At 39.5% G+C, this 16,705-nt stretch overlaps 1 protein-coding gene across 1 annotated transcript in view; it reads left to right on the forward strand.

Moving 5' to 3' along the window:
• Positions 1-2,548: 2,548 nt before the first annotated feature.
• The window catches only part of TTF2 (transcription termination factor 2), a 40,225-nt gene continuing 26,068 nt past the window's right edge, over positions 2,549-16,705 (forward strand). The window contains exons 1-5 of the mRNA XM_012761827.3: positions 2,549-2,633; positions 2,716-2,818; positions 4,315-4,401; positions 14,549-14,615; positions 15,560-16,561. Coding sequence (XP_012617281.2) covers positions 2,606-2,633; positions 2,716-2,818; positions 4,315-4,401; positions 14,549-14,615; positions 15,560-16,561 — 1,287 coding nt within the window. The 5' untranslated portion in view covers positions 2,549-2,605. The remainder of the gene's footprint in view (positions 2,634-2,715; positions 2,819-4,314; positions 4,402-14,548; positions 14,616-15,559; positions 16,562-16,705) is intronic.

A 16,705-nucleotide genomic window follows, 5' to 3' on the forward strand; every position in this document is an offset into this window, starting at 1 on the left:
GAAGAGGGTGGGCCTTCTGGTTGATTTTTGTGTTACTATGCTGCTACCTAGTGATCATTTATAAAATGGTAGGACTTGAGTTGTTTGTTATGTTTTTAATCTTGGATTTGTTGAGATGTGTCTGTATACTACAACAAACACCTAATGCTTATCAATGTATGGGTTAAATATCTAAATCACTAAATATGGTTTATAAAAATACTGTAGTGGTAAGAACTGGATTGAAAGTCTGGAAACGTGGCTTCCAGTCCCTGATCTGCTGGTGTCAGCTTTGTGACTTTGAGCCAGGAAAAAAATTAATCTATGGACCCTATCTGGTTCCAAAGTTTTAGGCGTGGCTCTGTAAGGTAGTGTGCAGGGATTCATTCTGTTCAGTTTGGATTCCAGGGGCCACACCTGGAGGGCCACATGTGGCCTTGAGGCTGCAAGTTCCCCACCCCAACAGGTCTCTCCAGGCTAATGAAGAATAAAACTTAAAATATAAATATAAATTAAGAATAAAAAGTAATACACATACCACTAATGTATGCATGTATCTTGAAAAGTGTCTATTGTATAATTCATTATAGTTTAAGTCACTAGGCATACAAATTAATTTAAAAAATGTTTCTAGTTATGACCATCTTTCACCCAATGTCAAACTTGTTTTTTTCACTCTTATAAATATGATGAGGTGGGATGAGTTGTTTAGGGACTAAACATTTTGATCTAGCATATCCCAAATTTATAGAAGAAATATTTCCCCTTTTTATGATTTGGCTGTGCATATTTTCATGGGGTTTGACTTGAGATAGTGGCTTGGGTACTTGTAGAGGAAGAACTTCTTCCTTATGGAATATTTAAGAGGCCCTGATTGTGTTTTGTTTCAATATGATATTATTCAAGAAGGAATTAAATATCATGCCCCTTTCCCTGCAAATCAAGTATTCATAGTATACTTCTCCCAATGCAGCACCTATCGAACATGTACATAAAAATCTCTCAGTTGCAAGAATTACAATTTGGGAATAATGAATATGGCTCTACCTATTTATTTTTTTGCTCCTGTCTTATGTCTAAATTTATCTAAGTTTCAGAAGGGTAGTTAGGTATAAACTAATTCCACTTTTGAAATTCCAGATACATCTTTCTCTGTCTCTAGAGAGTTACTGCTAATTCTACCCATTTTGACATTTAAATGCTGTTTTATATTGTTATTTAAGTGTTCTATATGTGCTAGTTCAGTCTCCTCCAAATACTGAGTAAGCTCCTTTTGATTAGAATAGTTGTTTAAAACTTTGTGTGTGTGAATAAATGAATTTTATAATTCTGAAGCATCTAATCCATATTGGGCATGCAAAAAAACCTATTTAATAAGTACTGTTTAATTAATAAATGGTACCTCGGTTTGTCTCCCCTCCTCCGGACCCCCATAACATTTACATTTATCGTATAGCCCAGATTTCCTAGACATTACAGATTTTCTGTTCTACTGCCCCCATAAAAAGAGTTGCAGGTGCCACGCCATATGCCTGGGACATATGGTCCTCAGTAGCTGTAATATGAAGCCATCTCTGTTGCAATAAATCTGATAGCTACTTGTCCCTTTTTGTTAATAGATTGGATTGAAATTTCAAATACAGTTCCCTTTCATTTAACTTCATCCTTGATCTTAGAAACACAAAAGCATATCATTAGGAAAAGTTTGACAATACAAAATATATATAAAGGTAAATTCGCCTTCACCAAGGGTAATCTATCTCCCCCCGCCCCCGCCTTGTTTCTCCTTTGACACTGATAACTCAGGGCTTCCTCGCTAAGACAGCCTAGAGAACATCCAGTGCAAAACAGGAGGCAGCTGCGCCGGCCAAATGGCACTGAACCTGGCATGGAGACCTGTGCACCTGCCCACAGATAGCCCCCGCACTAACTCTTTGACCTTGGGTGAGTCTCTCAAGCTTTTATGACTCTCGGGATCATCCATAAAACGCTGCCTTTCTCGCCAGGTTGTTTAGTGAGGAGAGACGTGTGTGTGGAAGCACTCTGTGAAGCCTGAAGCACTAGGCAAATCTAAAGAATTGTTGTGGGTCTCAGAGAAATCCTTGCGCCTGCCCTAGTACAGCCTTTTCAATGCGCCGCGCCCCGGTCGCCCCCGCTCCCGTCGCTCCGCCAGCAGCGGCTGCTTCTCCAGGACTCCCCGGCCCGGCGGCCGAGCGCAGGCCAGAGCGCGCAAGGGCCAGGCCCCGGCGCAGAGAGGCTGTCAAAACCTTGGAACTCGCACTCCCTCTAGGGCCGCCTCGGCCTCAGGCTCGCCCGGGTCCTCTTCCCTTCCTCCGGAAACTCGCCGGCCTCTAGGCCACCCTCCCACCTCAGCCACGCCCCGCAAGCAAATGCCAGGTTCTCCACGCCCACTCGCTTCGTATTTGATTTCGGCTCCCGCCAAGCCTGAGGGTGGCTGTGATTGGTTGGAGGTGAGCAAACTCCCCATATGATTGGCCGATAATAGCTATGTGGGCCAAGACCACAGAAGATGAGTAATGATTGGTTCCTGAATGAAGAGGGGCGGAGTAAAAGGCGGAAGCAGAAGTTGGGGGCGGGGCTTGTGGAAGAAGGCAGCAGGAGCGGGATGGAAGTAGTTAGGTGCCCCGAGCACGGTGAGTGGCCCGGGTCTTAGGTTCCACGGAGGCCCGTGGATGTAGAGTGGTGTAATCGTTGTTGACTTTACTGTCTTCGCAGGGACTTTCTGCTTACTGAAGACCGGCGTCCGCGATGGCCCGAATAAAGGAAAGAGCTTCTACGTGTGCCGGGCGGACACGTGCGGCTTCGTGCGGGCCACTGAGTAGGTCTCGAGCTGGGCACGAGTCCCTCTGACCGCCCGGGGCCTCCCGAGAGGGGCCGCCGGCTCCGCGCTCCTGCGCCACAAGGGCTAGGAATGGTGGGGTCCTGGTCTGCGGTGTCAGGCTCCTTTAAACAGTTAGTAATCCCAGGGCTATTCTGGCTGTGTGACCCGAGGCTGGTTACTCTCCCTCTCTGGGCCACCGATTCCCCCACCTGTAACACGGAGGATCTCGGTACATCTGGATCCATCTGGATCCTTCTCGTGTTTTCCATGTCTGGGTTTATATTTGCCTGTCATGCCTTAGCCACTCCCTTCTCCTGCTGGGACAGCCTCCCTCCCTCTTTAAAGAAAGAGGACACACAGCAGGTATAGTAGAAAATAATTTGACCTTGTTTTGTACTAGTTTTAGGCCTGTCTTGTTTTTAAATGTTTGTGTTCAAAGCACTTACATTGTGTTAGCCTTTAAAAAAAAAGATTCTCTGCATCTAAATGGTGATATTGATAATCCAAAGAAGTCTTACTTTAGGGATTAGTGCTGAAAGAAACAGCTGAGATCTGATTTAGAACTCTGGTTTTACAGACTTGAAATTCGAGACCCAGAAATGTTAAGCATTTTCTCTACAGTGAGAAAAGTTAACACTTATCGTGTTAATACTTTCACAGTACCAAATTTCTACATTTTATATGTGAATTTCAAACTATATCATTAAACATTTTTTTCTGCTTTCTATTCAGCTGAACTTCATAGAGTAGTTATTTTTCTCCATATTATGTGTAAAGTACATAATGGATGTCGGTACTAGAAAAGCATTAATGTTCAATAAGATTTGGTTTTATATTAAGAGAAACATGCTCTTATATAGAATCCTATTTATATAAACATTGCTATACAAACTAGTAAAATACTTGAAGACAATTATTTGATAAACTCGGTTTATTTGGAGTATGTTTGATAACTAGAATATAAGCCAAAGAAGTACTACAAGTCATAGGGAAGTACTTTAGAACTTCACTCAAACATGTTTCCCTCAATTGTTATATATATTTAAATTGTTTCATGACAACTTGGGAGGGGGTGGTTAAAAAACTTATGCCAGGCAAGAAACAAATTATTAGAATGCATTGTTAGAAGCAGGTATGTGAATAACACTAAGTGACAATTGACAGGTTGTTAAAGAGAAAGGACGTTGGAAGAAGCTGGGAAAAGTTGATGTAGTACCTCACAGCCAGCCTTAGAGACTTCATTCATTCCTAGGGGTTTCACAGTGTAGAGGTCACATAGCACAGTGTAGTTTTAAACTTTGGAGTCATCAAGAAAAATGTATTGTCATTCTTTATTTGAGGGAGTAGGAAAAGATGAAACCTAATTCCCCACAGGAATTCATGTAGAACAATGTGTGGAAATCACAAACCTAGTGGACACATAGTTTTGATTTGATTTGGGATGTTGACCTCCATTTCTTGACTCTTAAAATGTTTTCAATTCCTTTCTCTAGCGTTCCTGTTTCTCATTGTTTATTGCATGAGGATTTCGTGGTAGAGCTTCAAGGCTTGCTTCTGCCAGAGGGCAAGAAAGAATACAGGTAAGTGTCCAAAAGGAACATCTAAATGTACTTCCTCTTTTTTCCTCAAAGAGTTGCAGCCAGGTATGTTTTAGGTTTGTTTTTAAAAGTCATTATTAAAAAACAAATAGTATTTCTATGTGTATTGAGTATCTTCTGGGCTGTCACACCCTAATTGCGAGTAACTAGTTCATCTGAGAAGGTTGACCTCTGGTGAATTTCCAGGTAAACAGCTCCACCATCATCCCTCTCCAACTCTCAAGTAGCCAATAACATCAGCCCACCAATAGCTACTAACTGGTCAACTTTCTAATTCTGGTACTAGAACAAGGTAATGTGTAAAAATGTCTAGTGTATGTTTAGTACTTCATAAATGATAGTTTCCCTTTATGTGGGAATTTGGGAAGGGCAGAGAAGCTCTGTATAGGTGGGAGGTGATATTTGTCACGAGTATTGCAAGGTAAGTAGGGATTCACTAATGTTAGAGAGGACTCATATTTAATGGGTTAATACGTTGCATTAGGGTACTGAGGCATGAAATAACGTGGTATTTTCAGGAATTGCAAGCATTTGGTTTGGAACAGTTTAGCATGCTGCTTAAGTGGAGACTTCAGGAGATAAGGCTAGCTAGGAAGGTAGGGGCCAAGATGTGATAGTCTTTGTATGGTATTCTGTACACCTCAGAATTATATATTCAAAATTGTACCCCCCCAAGGTAAAGGCAGTGGAGTATTATCCTCACAATTTTTATATATCATGTAATAAGATGCACAGATTTTGGGAGCTCAACCAGATGAGTTTTGAGAAATGCATACACCTGTCCATATAAGCAAGATCCAAGGCAAACTATCACCCCAGTAAGAGCCATATATCCTCCTCCAGTTAATTCTGCCCCTCCCATCCCTGAACCCCCCATCAGCAATCACTGTTTTGATTTTTATCACTTTAAATGTTTTGCTTGTTCTTGAACTTCATATACGTGAAATAATAGTGTATGTACTCTTTTGAGCCTGACTTCTTAACAATGCCTGCGCAATTTATCTGTATCGTGTGTATTAGTAATTCATCCTTTTTATTGCTGAGTCAAATTCCATTAATAAATGTACCACTGTTTGTTTCATGTGCTTATTTGCCATGAGAAAATCTTGAAATATCTGTTTAAGTCTTTTGCCCATTTTGTAATTGAAGTTTTTATAGAGTAATTTTAGATTCACAAGCAGTTGTAAGAGGGGATGTTGTACAGAGAGGATCCCATGTGGACTTGACCCACTTTCCTCTAATGGTGACATTTGCAAAACTTAGTATAATCAACAGATAGAGTGTTGACTTTGGTACCATCCACTGATTTTATTGGTAAAGATAGCTCTACTTTTACTAATTTGTGTGTGTATGTACTTAGTTCTATACAATTTTATACACATGTAGACATTCATGTATTGGCCCTTACAGTCAAGATACTGAGCAATTTCATCATCATGGGATCCCTCCTGTTGCCCTGTCATAACCACGCCTTCTTCGCCCCTGACAACCATGAATCTGTTCTTTATTTCTAAAATTTTGTCATTTCAAAATTGTTACATAAATAGGATTTTTTGCTTGTTTTTAAATTTTTGTCTTTTTATTGAGTTGGAAGTGTTCTTTCTGTATTCTCTATACAAGTTCTTTGGCAGATATTTGTGTTATGAATATTTTCTCCTAGTCTGTGGATTTCATTTTCTTAACTGTTTTTTGGAAAGGAGAAGTTTTTAATTTTTATGAAGCCCAATTTATTTGTTTTGTGGTTTGTAATTTTTGTCTTTGAGAAATCTTTGTCTATCCCAAGATCACAAATATCTCCAAAGGGTCTTCTAGAAGCCTTATAGCTTTTTTGTTTTTGAAAAACAGCTTTTTCATTTAGATCTATGGTCTACCTCAAATTAATTTTGAATACTGTATGAGGTGGTGGTTCATTTATTTTTTTCATAGGTTAACCGATTGTTTTAACACTGTGTTTTGAGATTTTCCTTTCCCCATTGGGGAAATGCTTGGCATCTTTGTAAAAAAGTCAGTTGATCCAATATTGTGGATCTATTTCTAGAGTTGCTAATCTGTTCCACTGATCCATTTGCCTATCCTTCCATTATTAATCACATAAAATAATATGAGTCTTCCAACTTTATTCTTTTTTTTTTTTTTTTTGAGACAGAGTCTTGCTTTGTTGCCTAGGCTAGAGTGAGTGCCCTGGCATCAGCCTAGCTCACAGCAACCTCAAACTCCTAGGCTCAAGCGATCCTCCTGCCTCAGCCTCCTGAGTAGCTGGGACTACAGGCATGCGCCACCATGCCCAGCTAATTTTTTCTATATATATTAGTTGGCCAATTAATTGCTTTCTATTTATAGTAGAGATGGGGTCTCGCTCTTGCTCAGGCTGGTTTCGAACTCCTGACCTCGAGCAATCCGCCCACCTCGGCCCCCCAGAGTGCTAGGATTACAGGCATGAGCCACCTCACCTGGCCCCAACTTTATTCTTTTTCAAGATTGTGTTGGCTACTCTAGGATCTTTGTGTTTTCATATAACACATAGAATCAGCTTTTCTAATTTCCACAGAAAACCCTTTTGGGATTGCATTAAATTTACATAGATAAAATTTTCATCAATATTGAGTCTCTCTGGCCACAGTAGCTCATGCGTATAATCACAGCTACTCCGGAGGCTGAGGAGGGAGGATTGCTTGAGCCTGGGAGTTGGAGGCTGCAGTGAGCTGTGGTCACACCACTGCACTCCAGCCTGGGCAATAGAGCGGAACCCTGTCTTTAAAAACAAAACAAAAAAGAAAAAGAAAATATTGAGTGTTCCAATCCATGAACATGGTTCATTTATTTATGACTTTAAAAATGTCTCTCAACATTGTTTAATAATTTTCATTATAGAGTTCCTATATACCTTTTGTTAAATTTATTCCTCAGTGTTTGTATTTTTCAATGCTCTTATAAAGGGAATATTTTTAAATATTATTTTCAGATTGTTTTTTGCTGGTACAGTGTGGCTGGTAAGCCTTTATTGCATAAATTTATTGTGTCTTCTTGACACTTAAAACCATTTACATACTACTGGGGGACCTCTACCATACAGAAACACTATTGAAGGAGGTGGGAAGTCACTGAAGGATTTTTGATCCAATTTCCATGAAAGAAGAAGCATGGAGGATAGATAGAAAGTAAAGATAGTGGAGGCAAGGAGACCACAGAAATAATAAGCTACTATTGAATGCCTACTATATGGTATGTTCATTATCTCTTATCTTCATATAATCTGTTGTGATAAGTTTCCATATTCCTGTTTTATAGACATATAAGGAAACTACCCTTGAGAGAGGTCAGAAAAGGAATCTGAAGTCCCATGGTTATAAAGTGGTATTCCTGGGATTTGATCCTAGGTCCAGCTGCTTCCAGACATACCTGCTTTCTCTTAGATGAAAGATGATGGGCTTGAATTGAGGCTGTTGGCAGTGGAGTTGGGTACAGTTAGAATGGAGAAAACTTGCTGAAAGAGAATTAATGAGACGTATTTTCTGGTAGGGCATATCGGTGTGTTTATTCCTCCACTTTCTCATCTGAAATAGTGATCATGGTGGCCCCAACTTCCTTGGGCTGGAGGATTCACAGAGATAATAGGTGTGATGCACTTAGTCTGGTGTTTGACACATTGCCAGGGCTCAGCAGGGAAATGTTTGCTAAGTTGAGACTTCTGGGTAATGCATTTACATTATGCAAGAGAAGGAAGGAACTGTAATGTTAATAGAGGATTGGAATGTGTGGCTAACACAGCTTTGGACTAATCATGTCTCATGTATATGGGAGACCGCCTAGAAAATCAGTATGCAGCTCTGAAGAAAGATCTGGCTAGAGACAGAATTTTGAGAACTTATTATTGACATTCTTTGTACTACGTAGATGAGGCTGAGAGGTAATCATTACTTTAAAACAGAAAAAAAAAGTTTACTAAATTTATTTCTTTCAGCCCAAATCTAGAACACTATTACTAGTAGGTACTTATTGGAACTTTTAAAAGCTTGTTTTAGGACAAATAAAATACAGTTCTCAACGCACAACAAATTAAAAGACAACAGCAAACAAACAAACAAAAAACAAATACCCTGTTAGGTGGTGCAGGCTGAGAATTTAAATAGAAATAGATAAGCCTGTGTATGGATGATGAGTTTCTTAGCAGACATTAAGGGCATTTAGCTGGAACCTCTGTACTCTGGAGAATGAGGTCAGGGAGTACAGCCTTTCCGTTCTTCAAGCTGGGTTTTCTTTTCAAGAACTGAAGTATTTTTACATCCTCTAATTAATACCATTATGTTTGGCTTAACATAGCTAGGAGACAGGTAACGGAAGGGATGTGTAAACCTAGGTTGGAAGATGTCCATTTTTCACACCTAGCAGGGTAGCTGCATTTGTGTGCAGTTCTCTAAGTTAAACACCAGATGGCACCACCAGCATTTGACTTGCCTTTCAGCCATGGCCCTTGAAATCTTGCCTTGACATGAATGATGTAGCACACTGTCATATATCAGTGTTAAACCATGTCACTGAGTTCACATTCTCACTTCTCTCTCTCTGTCTCTTTTTCTCAGAGTTTTTATTCTTAATGATATGGGGTCAAAATAAATTGAAATATTTTTTTGCCTAGACATGGGTATAACAAGTTTTACTTCTTTAAATAACTGGTTATGGTGAGATGTTCAAAATATTTTATCTTTTTGCAGTGAGCTATGATGACGCCACTGCATTCTAGCCCAGGCGACAGAGCAAGACTCTGTCTCAAAAACAAAAAAAAATTATTTTTCGTAACAATTGAATAGTCACTTGTATTTTTACCATACGAAAGTTTAAAACTTTTGTGTAGATGAAATTACTAAATTCTTTATTTCTCAGCTTTAGAGTTTTATGTCATGCTTAGAAAACTTTCACTTTAGGATTTCAAAAATACTCATCTGTGTATTTTTCCTAGAGCATTTACGGTTTTGTTTTTTATATTTGCACTTTTTTTCATGTTGAATTTTAATGTAAAACAATAACATAGAAATCCAGCTTTATGTTTTTTCCAGTGCTGGAGCTTATAAAGACATAAACTCATAATCCCTAAAGGACCTTTGACACAGCTGGGATAAGAGTTAGACACAGCACGATGGCGGAGCAGTCCAACCTGCGTGTTGGAGTGCTGAATTGAATGTATTCAGATACCAAATTGTCCTGTGACTTCAAGACCCACAGTAACAGATTTAAAAGGTTCTTAAGAACGTGGAGGAGTGGAGACGTGAACTTGACCGCGAATGACCTTTAAAGTTTTGATAAGAGGAAAGGACAGGGAAGTGTTCCAGGCAGAGCATAAGCAGAGAGGTCGACATAGGCATAAGCAAGGCGATTGGCAGGAGTGAGCTCATGGTCACTGTTATCAAGGAAGTCCTTGATGTGTATCAGGCTTTGCTCTGTTTTATCTTTATATGTGTTAACATGTTTAATCTTCATAATGACCATCTGAGGGGTGTACTACGATTATTATTATTTTACCATTTCACCAAAAAGGAAACTGCCACAGGGGGCAGTCAAGTAAGGTGCCTGGTGTTTCAGAACTGATTATGTGGTAGGGCTAGGATTCAAACCCAGGCAGGATAGTGCCAGAGCCTGAGAGAATCCCAAACGCTAAAGTGATTATACTTGGCAATGTGATGCTGGCTTGGACAGAGGATTTGTCTTCTGCTGAAGAAGATAGGATTGAAGAGGTCTGGCTTCCTCTAGCTATTAATAATTTCTTCATTGTTGTTGTTTATGACCTCTGCTCTGGAAAATAATTAGTTAATAGACTACAGAAATTCTGCTCTTATGGTGGAATTAATATCTGCTTTCTCTGTGAAAATATATTTCCACTGCCTTCTTTGCTGATTTATAATTTGATAAACATAACAAACAGAAACTTTTTATCCTAAAAACAGAGAAGCCCATCCAGATTGATTTTAATTAAAAATGTAAGTAAAAGCATTTTTAGCACTGTGCCTAGCACATAGCAGATGCTCAATGTGTTGTTTTCTTCCTTCTTTCTCCAAACCTTGCCCTTCTTCTGAAAATGTACATGACTTGGAGCTTTAAAATAGATACTACAGGCACGAGTCACTTGACAACAGGGATGTGTTCTGAGAAACGTGTTAGGTGATTTCGTCATTGTGCAAACATCACAGAGTGTACTTACATAAAGCTGTTTGGTATAGGCTACTATCCACCTAGGCTACAAACCTATACAGCATGTTACTGTACTGAATACCATAGGCAATTGTAACGCAGTACTAAGTATTTGTGTATCTAAAGAAAGAAAAAGTGCAGTAAACAAAGTATTATAATCTTATGGGACCACGGTTGTGTGGGATCTGTCATTGACCAAAACGTCATTGTGTGGCACATGACTCTACTTAGGAAATATTCTCTCAGTAAAGATTTCATGTACTTGATACACTTTAGGCAATAGCAGCGATTTGTTCTTGATTTATTTCTATAAGTAGTAATACCCCCTACTAGTAGCTAGTACTTTGAATTTTATGCATTCAAAACATTTCGGAAATTTTATTACATATGTTCGGTATAATAAGCTACTGCAGCCGGGCGCGGTGGCTCACGCCTGTAATCCTAGCACTTTGGGAGGCCGAGGCGGGCGGATTGCTCAAGGTCAGGAGTTCAAAACCAGCCTGAGCGAGACCCCATCTCTACCAAAAATAGAAAGAAATTAATTGACCAACTAAAAATATATATACAAAAAATTAGCCGGGCATGGTGGCGCATGCCTGTAGTCCCAGCTACTCGGGAGGCTGAGGCAGGAGGATCGCTTGAGCCCAGGAGCTTGAGGTTGCTGTGAGCTAGGCTGACGCCATGGCACTCACTCTAGCCTGGGCAACAAAGTGAGACTCTGTCTCAAAAAAAAAAAATAAGCTACTGCAGTGTGAAAAATTAGAAACCTGTAAAATTTTGAAAATCATAAGCTTGGATGGGAAAATTATAAGTTTGTACGAGAGGGAGGGGCTGGACCTATTTTCTTTTTAGTTTAACTTTTATGGAAGACATGTCCATTTGAAGCTTGTTCATCTTTGCTTTTATGTCCAGGTGAATTAATGACATCAAGAGAGTGGGACCTGCTTGGGATTTGTTGTGAATTAGGATGTATGCTCTTGTGATGTATATTGTATATCATGGGACTAATTTAAGATGTTAGCAAAAGAATAAGAAATTAAACTGAAGGAGAGCAGAAGGAAGGAATTAATATAGTTAAAAATTGGATTTAATGAGTTAGAAAATAGCATATATATAGCAGTATAGAAAACTAATAAATAAAATCCAGAAGCTAACCTGATCAAGAAAAACAGAAAGCACAAATATGCAATATGAGAAATAAGGAGTTGCACCACAGATGTATTGAAATGTATGTGAAATGACATATGCACAAAGCTATTTTATTCATTGTGCCATTGCTTTTAATAGAATAGGATTGGAAATAGCCACACTATCCATCCAGAGGGTCTGATTAAAAATAATACAACATCCATATAGTGGAAAACTCTGTACCTGTAAAACAAAACAAAAAGAACACATGAGGAATCTCTCTCTATATATATATGTTCTTACAGAAAAATCTTCAAGGCATTTGTTAAGTAAAAAAGAGAGGCAAGGTACTTAGTAGTATGTATATTATGCTACCCATTTTTGCAGAAGAGGAAAAACATAAAGAATATATATATATTGACTTGAATATGCATTTAAAAATCTCTAGAAAGGTAAACAAAAAACAAGAGTGGTTACACATTGGGAGGGAAGTGAGCTGGGCAGATAGTGTCTAGGAGAGCTCTTCACTGCCTTTTTATACTTTTTGATTGAATACATTATCTATTTCAACAAATAAAATATATTTTTAGAAAGTTCATATTTAATTGATTAAAGGTTTTTGAGAAGTCATCTTAGGTAATGAAAAAAAATCAGTTCTATTTTATGCAGCAATACTTAACAATTATATACAAAAGGCAAGGCATAGTTGGTAATAAAGAGATCATATATGATTACTCTCTTCCATTGCTAAAAATATAAAGTCAGGCAGACAGGCATGTACAAGTGTAGTACAACTAAATACAGCAAAAATACAGAAGCAGTTCAATGGATGAACAGGGAAGGAAGTGTGGGAAAGCTTTGCAAAGGAGGTATGACTTGAGCTGGGGCTTGAGGGACTAGTAGACATCAACAGGTGGAGAAGATGGTGGAGATGGTGGACAGATGGGGTAGAGAGGATATCCTCTGGGTGGAGAAAGGTACACATGCAAGGTCTAGTAGTCTGGAGAGTACATGGCTTAGTTAGGGAATGGAACAGTGCAGCCATGTCTGGATAGGTGGAGTATGGGCTATGTTTGTGTGTGCTGGGACTATCTTGCGCTAGGATAAGTCTGTTTTCAGTCTTTTTTTAATGGAAGATTGTAAATATATACAAAAGTAGGATAGGATAATGTAGCATAAGAATTTTAGCAATTACCAACTCATGGCTAATCTTGTTCCAAATACCCTACCTACTTCACCTGTGACTGCTGCTGTATTTAGAAACAAATCCCAGATTACATCATTTCATCTGTAAATATTTTAGTATGTAGCTCTAAAAGATTAGGACTCTTCATATACCACTTAATATACAAATTTCCTGTAACTTCATAAATGTCTTAAATAGGTTTTTTAGTAGTTTTTGTTTGTTTAAATCAGGATCCAAATAAGGTCCACAAATTGGAATTAATACGTCTTTTTAACTTTTTTTCTCTCTTGTCATCTATTTGTTGAAGGATTCAGGTTGTTTGTCCTGTGGCATTTCCCAGCCAAGATTTTGCAGATTATATCCCCCATGGTCTAGTTTTACATGTTCCTCTATTGTTTCTATTTCCTATAAATTGATAATTGGATATAGAGGTTTGACCAGATTCAGATTAGTTTTTTATTTGCTTTGTTTTGTTTTGGCTTGGTTGTTTTTGGATTTTTTTGTAAGAGTACTTTATAGTTAATATTGTGGCCTCCCTGAAGGGATATGTAATGTCTGGTTATCTCTTTTTTGATTTTAGTAGCCATTGCTGAGTAGTGTTTCCATTCCAGTCATGCTTTACAGAGTAAAAGGAGTAAACTGTACACACTTTTTTTTTTTTTTTTTTTTTTTGAGACAGAGTCTCGCTTTGTTGCCCAGGCTAGAGTGAGTGCCGTGGCGTCAGCCTCGCTCACAGCAACCTCAAACTCCTGGGCTCGAGTGATCCTTCTGCCTCAGCCTCCCGAGTAGCTGGGACTACAGGCATGCGCCACCATGCCCGGCTAATTTTTTTATATATATATCAGTTGGCCAATTAATTTATTTCTATTTTATAGTAGAGACGGGGTCTCGCTCTTGCTCAGGCTGGTTTTGAACTCCTGACCTTGAGCAATCCGCCCGCCTCGGCCTCCCAAGAGCTAGGATTACAGGCGTGAGCCACAGCGCCCGGCCTGTACACACTTTTTGATATCATAACATCTTTATTCTTTGAATTCCGAGTCTTTATAAATGTCCTGTGCAGTAAGGAATTTTTTTTATTTTTTTTGAGACAGAATCTCACTCTGTTGCCTGGGCTAAAGTGCTGTGGCATCAGCCTAGCTCACAGCAACCTCAAACCCCTGGGCTCAAGTGATCCTTCTGCCTCAGCCTCCTGAGTAGCTGGGACTTACAGGCATGTGCCACCATGCCTGGCTAATTTTTTCTATGTATTTATGATTGGCCAATTAATTTCTTTCTATCTTTAGTGGAGAAGGGGTCTCGGTCTTGCTCAGGCTGGTTTTGAACTCCTGACCTTGAGTGATCCACCGGCCTCGGCCTCCCAGAGTGCTAGGATTACAGGTGTGAGCCACTGCACGTGGCCTGTGCACACTTTTTGATATCATAACATCTTTATTCTTTGAATTCTGAGCCTTTATAAATGTCCTGTACAGTAAGGAATTTTTTAATGTATGTGTAAGAGTAATTGGTTTCAAGTGACCTTGGAAAGCTAATATCAAGGAACTGCACAATGTTTTCTAAGATTGAAAATAAACTTAATCTCTTGTCTTAATGGATTTTCACAGCCTTGATTATTTGTGTTTTATACTTCATTAGATTGTTCTTCCGATGCATCCGAAGTAAGGCAGAGGGGAAACACTGGTGTGGAAGTGTTCCATGGCAGGTAGGAATTATCCATCTGTTTAAAACCCGCTATGTTAAGACTGTTTAATATGCAGCATAGCCTGAAAAGACCTCGATGTCCACATAAACTGGTTAGCCTTTATCAAACTGTTTCTGAAAGATAGTTTTCTTTAGGCAAGACTGGTCCTGTTTGAACTTTAAATTCAAAGGCCATTTAGTTATATTCAATATTTTATTACTCGCTTCCTATTTCACTTAAACAGTTTGTGATGTCTTAAGTATAATCAGTATTCTCCTATTTAGGAGAAAATTAGATTTCCTTGACTAACTTCAGTATCTTTTTATAGACCAGTATCTGCTTGATATTGGTATACAGTAAATATAATTCATAAGTTACTAGAATGTTAGAACTAGGAGAAGCCCTACAAGTATTCACTACATGAGGAGCTAGACCTAGGCAGGTGACAAGACTTGTTTTGGTAGTGTTATGACTTAAGATTCTAGATTTCTGCAGTGAGATCTTCCTAGAGCCAAAATCAAAGCAAGCATAGTGGGACCATGTTTAGCTTTGGGGAAAAGTCCATCTCAAGAGAATAGTTTTTCCTGAAAAGTATACATTGTGGCTATTGTGATTGTAAAAGCACTTTAGTTTGGTCGCTACTTTTCCTTGAGGCCTGGATAAGCAAGAACTTGGAAAAAGAAGGAACCAAGTATTAAAAGGGCTGTTAAGACATGTAGTTGGTGTGTTTGGCACATTGTCTTCTCTAGATACAGAACTGATACCAGGAATGTTTAAAGATGCTGGACTTCTTTTACTCTGTTTCCGTTTCCTCTGAGGAAAGACATTCTATTTGTGGCTGGTATCTTTAAAGAGCAAACAAGAAAAAGAAAAGACATTCTAGATATGAAGGTTGCATTAGGATTTTATGTTAAGATTATTTTCATTAAAAAGAAAAAAAAAAGATTATTTTCATTTGTCTTTAGGATCCTAACTCCAAAGAACATCGTGTAACCAGTAAGTCTCAGCATGCATCTGAGTCATTCCGTCATCCTTCCAGCCAGCTGAGAAACCCATTCAAGGTACTTGACAAGAATCAAGAACCAGGTCTCTGGAAACAGCTCATCAAAGGCGAAGGTGAGGAAAAGATGGCTGATAAGAAGCAAAAGGAAAAGGGCGATCAGCTCTCGGACCACAAGAAGGAACAGAATCCTGACTCTAACTGCCAGATGGAGAAGGAGCTCTCTTCCGGCCGGGTGATAAAGAAAAAACAATCTGTAGTTCCAGAGAAGCAGCAACAGGAGAGGGCAGAGTTTCGGCGTGAAGCAAAGGAGACTGAAGGGACACACAAGAGAGACTTTTCTGAAAATGAATCTAAACAGCGCCATGGTAATGAGCTGAGATCATCTGCGTCTCTTCAGGAGAAATCAAATGGTAAGAGTCAAGATGTCCAAAGAGAGTCAAAACCTCTGAGAGAAAAGGAAACCCAGCCTTTGCCTCAAAAAGTTCACAGTCAGAACCCAGTAAGCAAGCCCCAAAAGGGGGGACCTCTCAGCAAGGAGCACCTCAAGATCTGGGAGGCTGAAGAAACCAAGGCCAAGGCCGCCCCAGGCACACAGACCATCCAGAAACGGCCAGCCCAGGGCCATTTCCAGGCACAGTCGGAGGTTCGCAGCATACCTGCTTCCAAAGGACCAGTGGCATGGCCGTCCCCAGCAGCACCAGGACTTTCCCCGGGCGAGAGGCGTGAAGCTGCCACAAGCAGTAGTGACAGCGAGGAAGATGATGTCATTTTTGTTTCCTCTAATCCTGGGAGTCCCCTGCTCTTTGACTCAACTGTGGACTCCAAGAAGAAGGAGAACCTTCAGTTGCCTGATCAAAGTATGCAACGAAAAACATCTCCTGCCTCAGGCCTTTCCAAGAAGGCAGAACCCTCAGACCCAGCAGCCCGACGTGTGTACCTTACAACACAACTGAAACAAAAGAAGGTAACCATTGACTTGCGTTTTGTTCTTAAGGTCAGAGCGCTGCTTGCTATGGGCAGATATGAGACCCCCACAGAAGAGTTAAATAGGCTCGTGTGAAGGTTTTGTAGGTGGATGTTTTCTGCGTTTTCCTATGCTTATGTTAAT

Source organism: Microcebus murinus, chromosome 2 (genome assembly GCF_040939455.1).
Source record: "Microcebus murinus isolate Inina chromosome 2, M.murinus_Inina_mat1.0, whole genome shotgun sequence".
NCBI lineage: Eukaryota > Metazoa > Chordata > Mammalia > Primates > Cheirogaleidae > Microcebus > Microcebus murinus.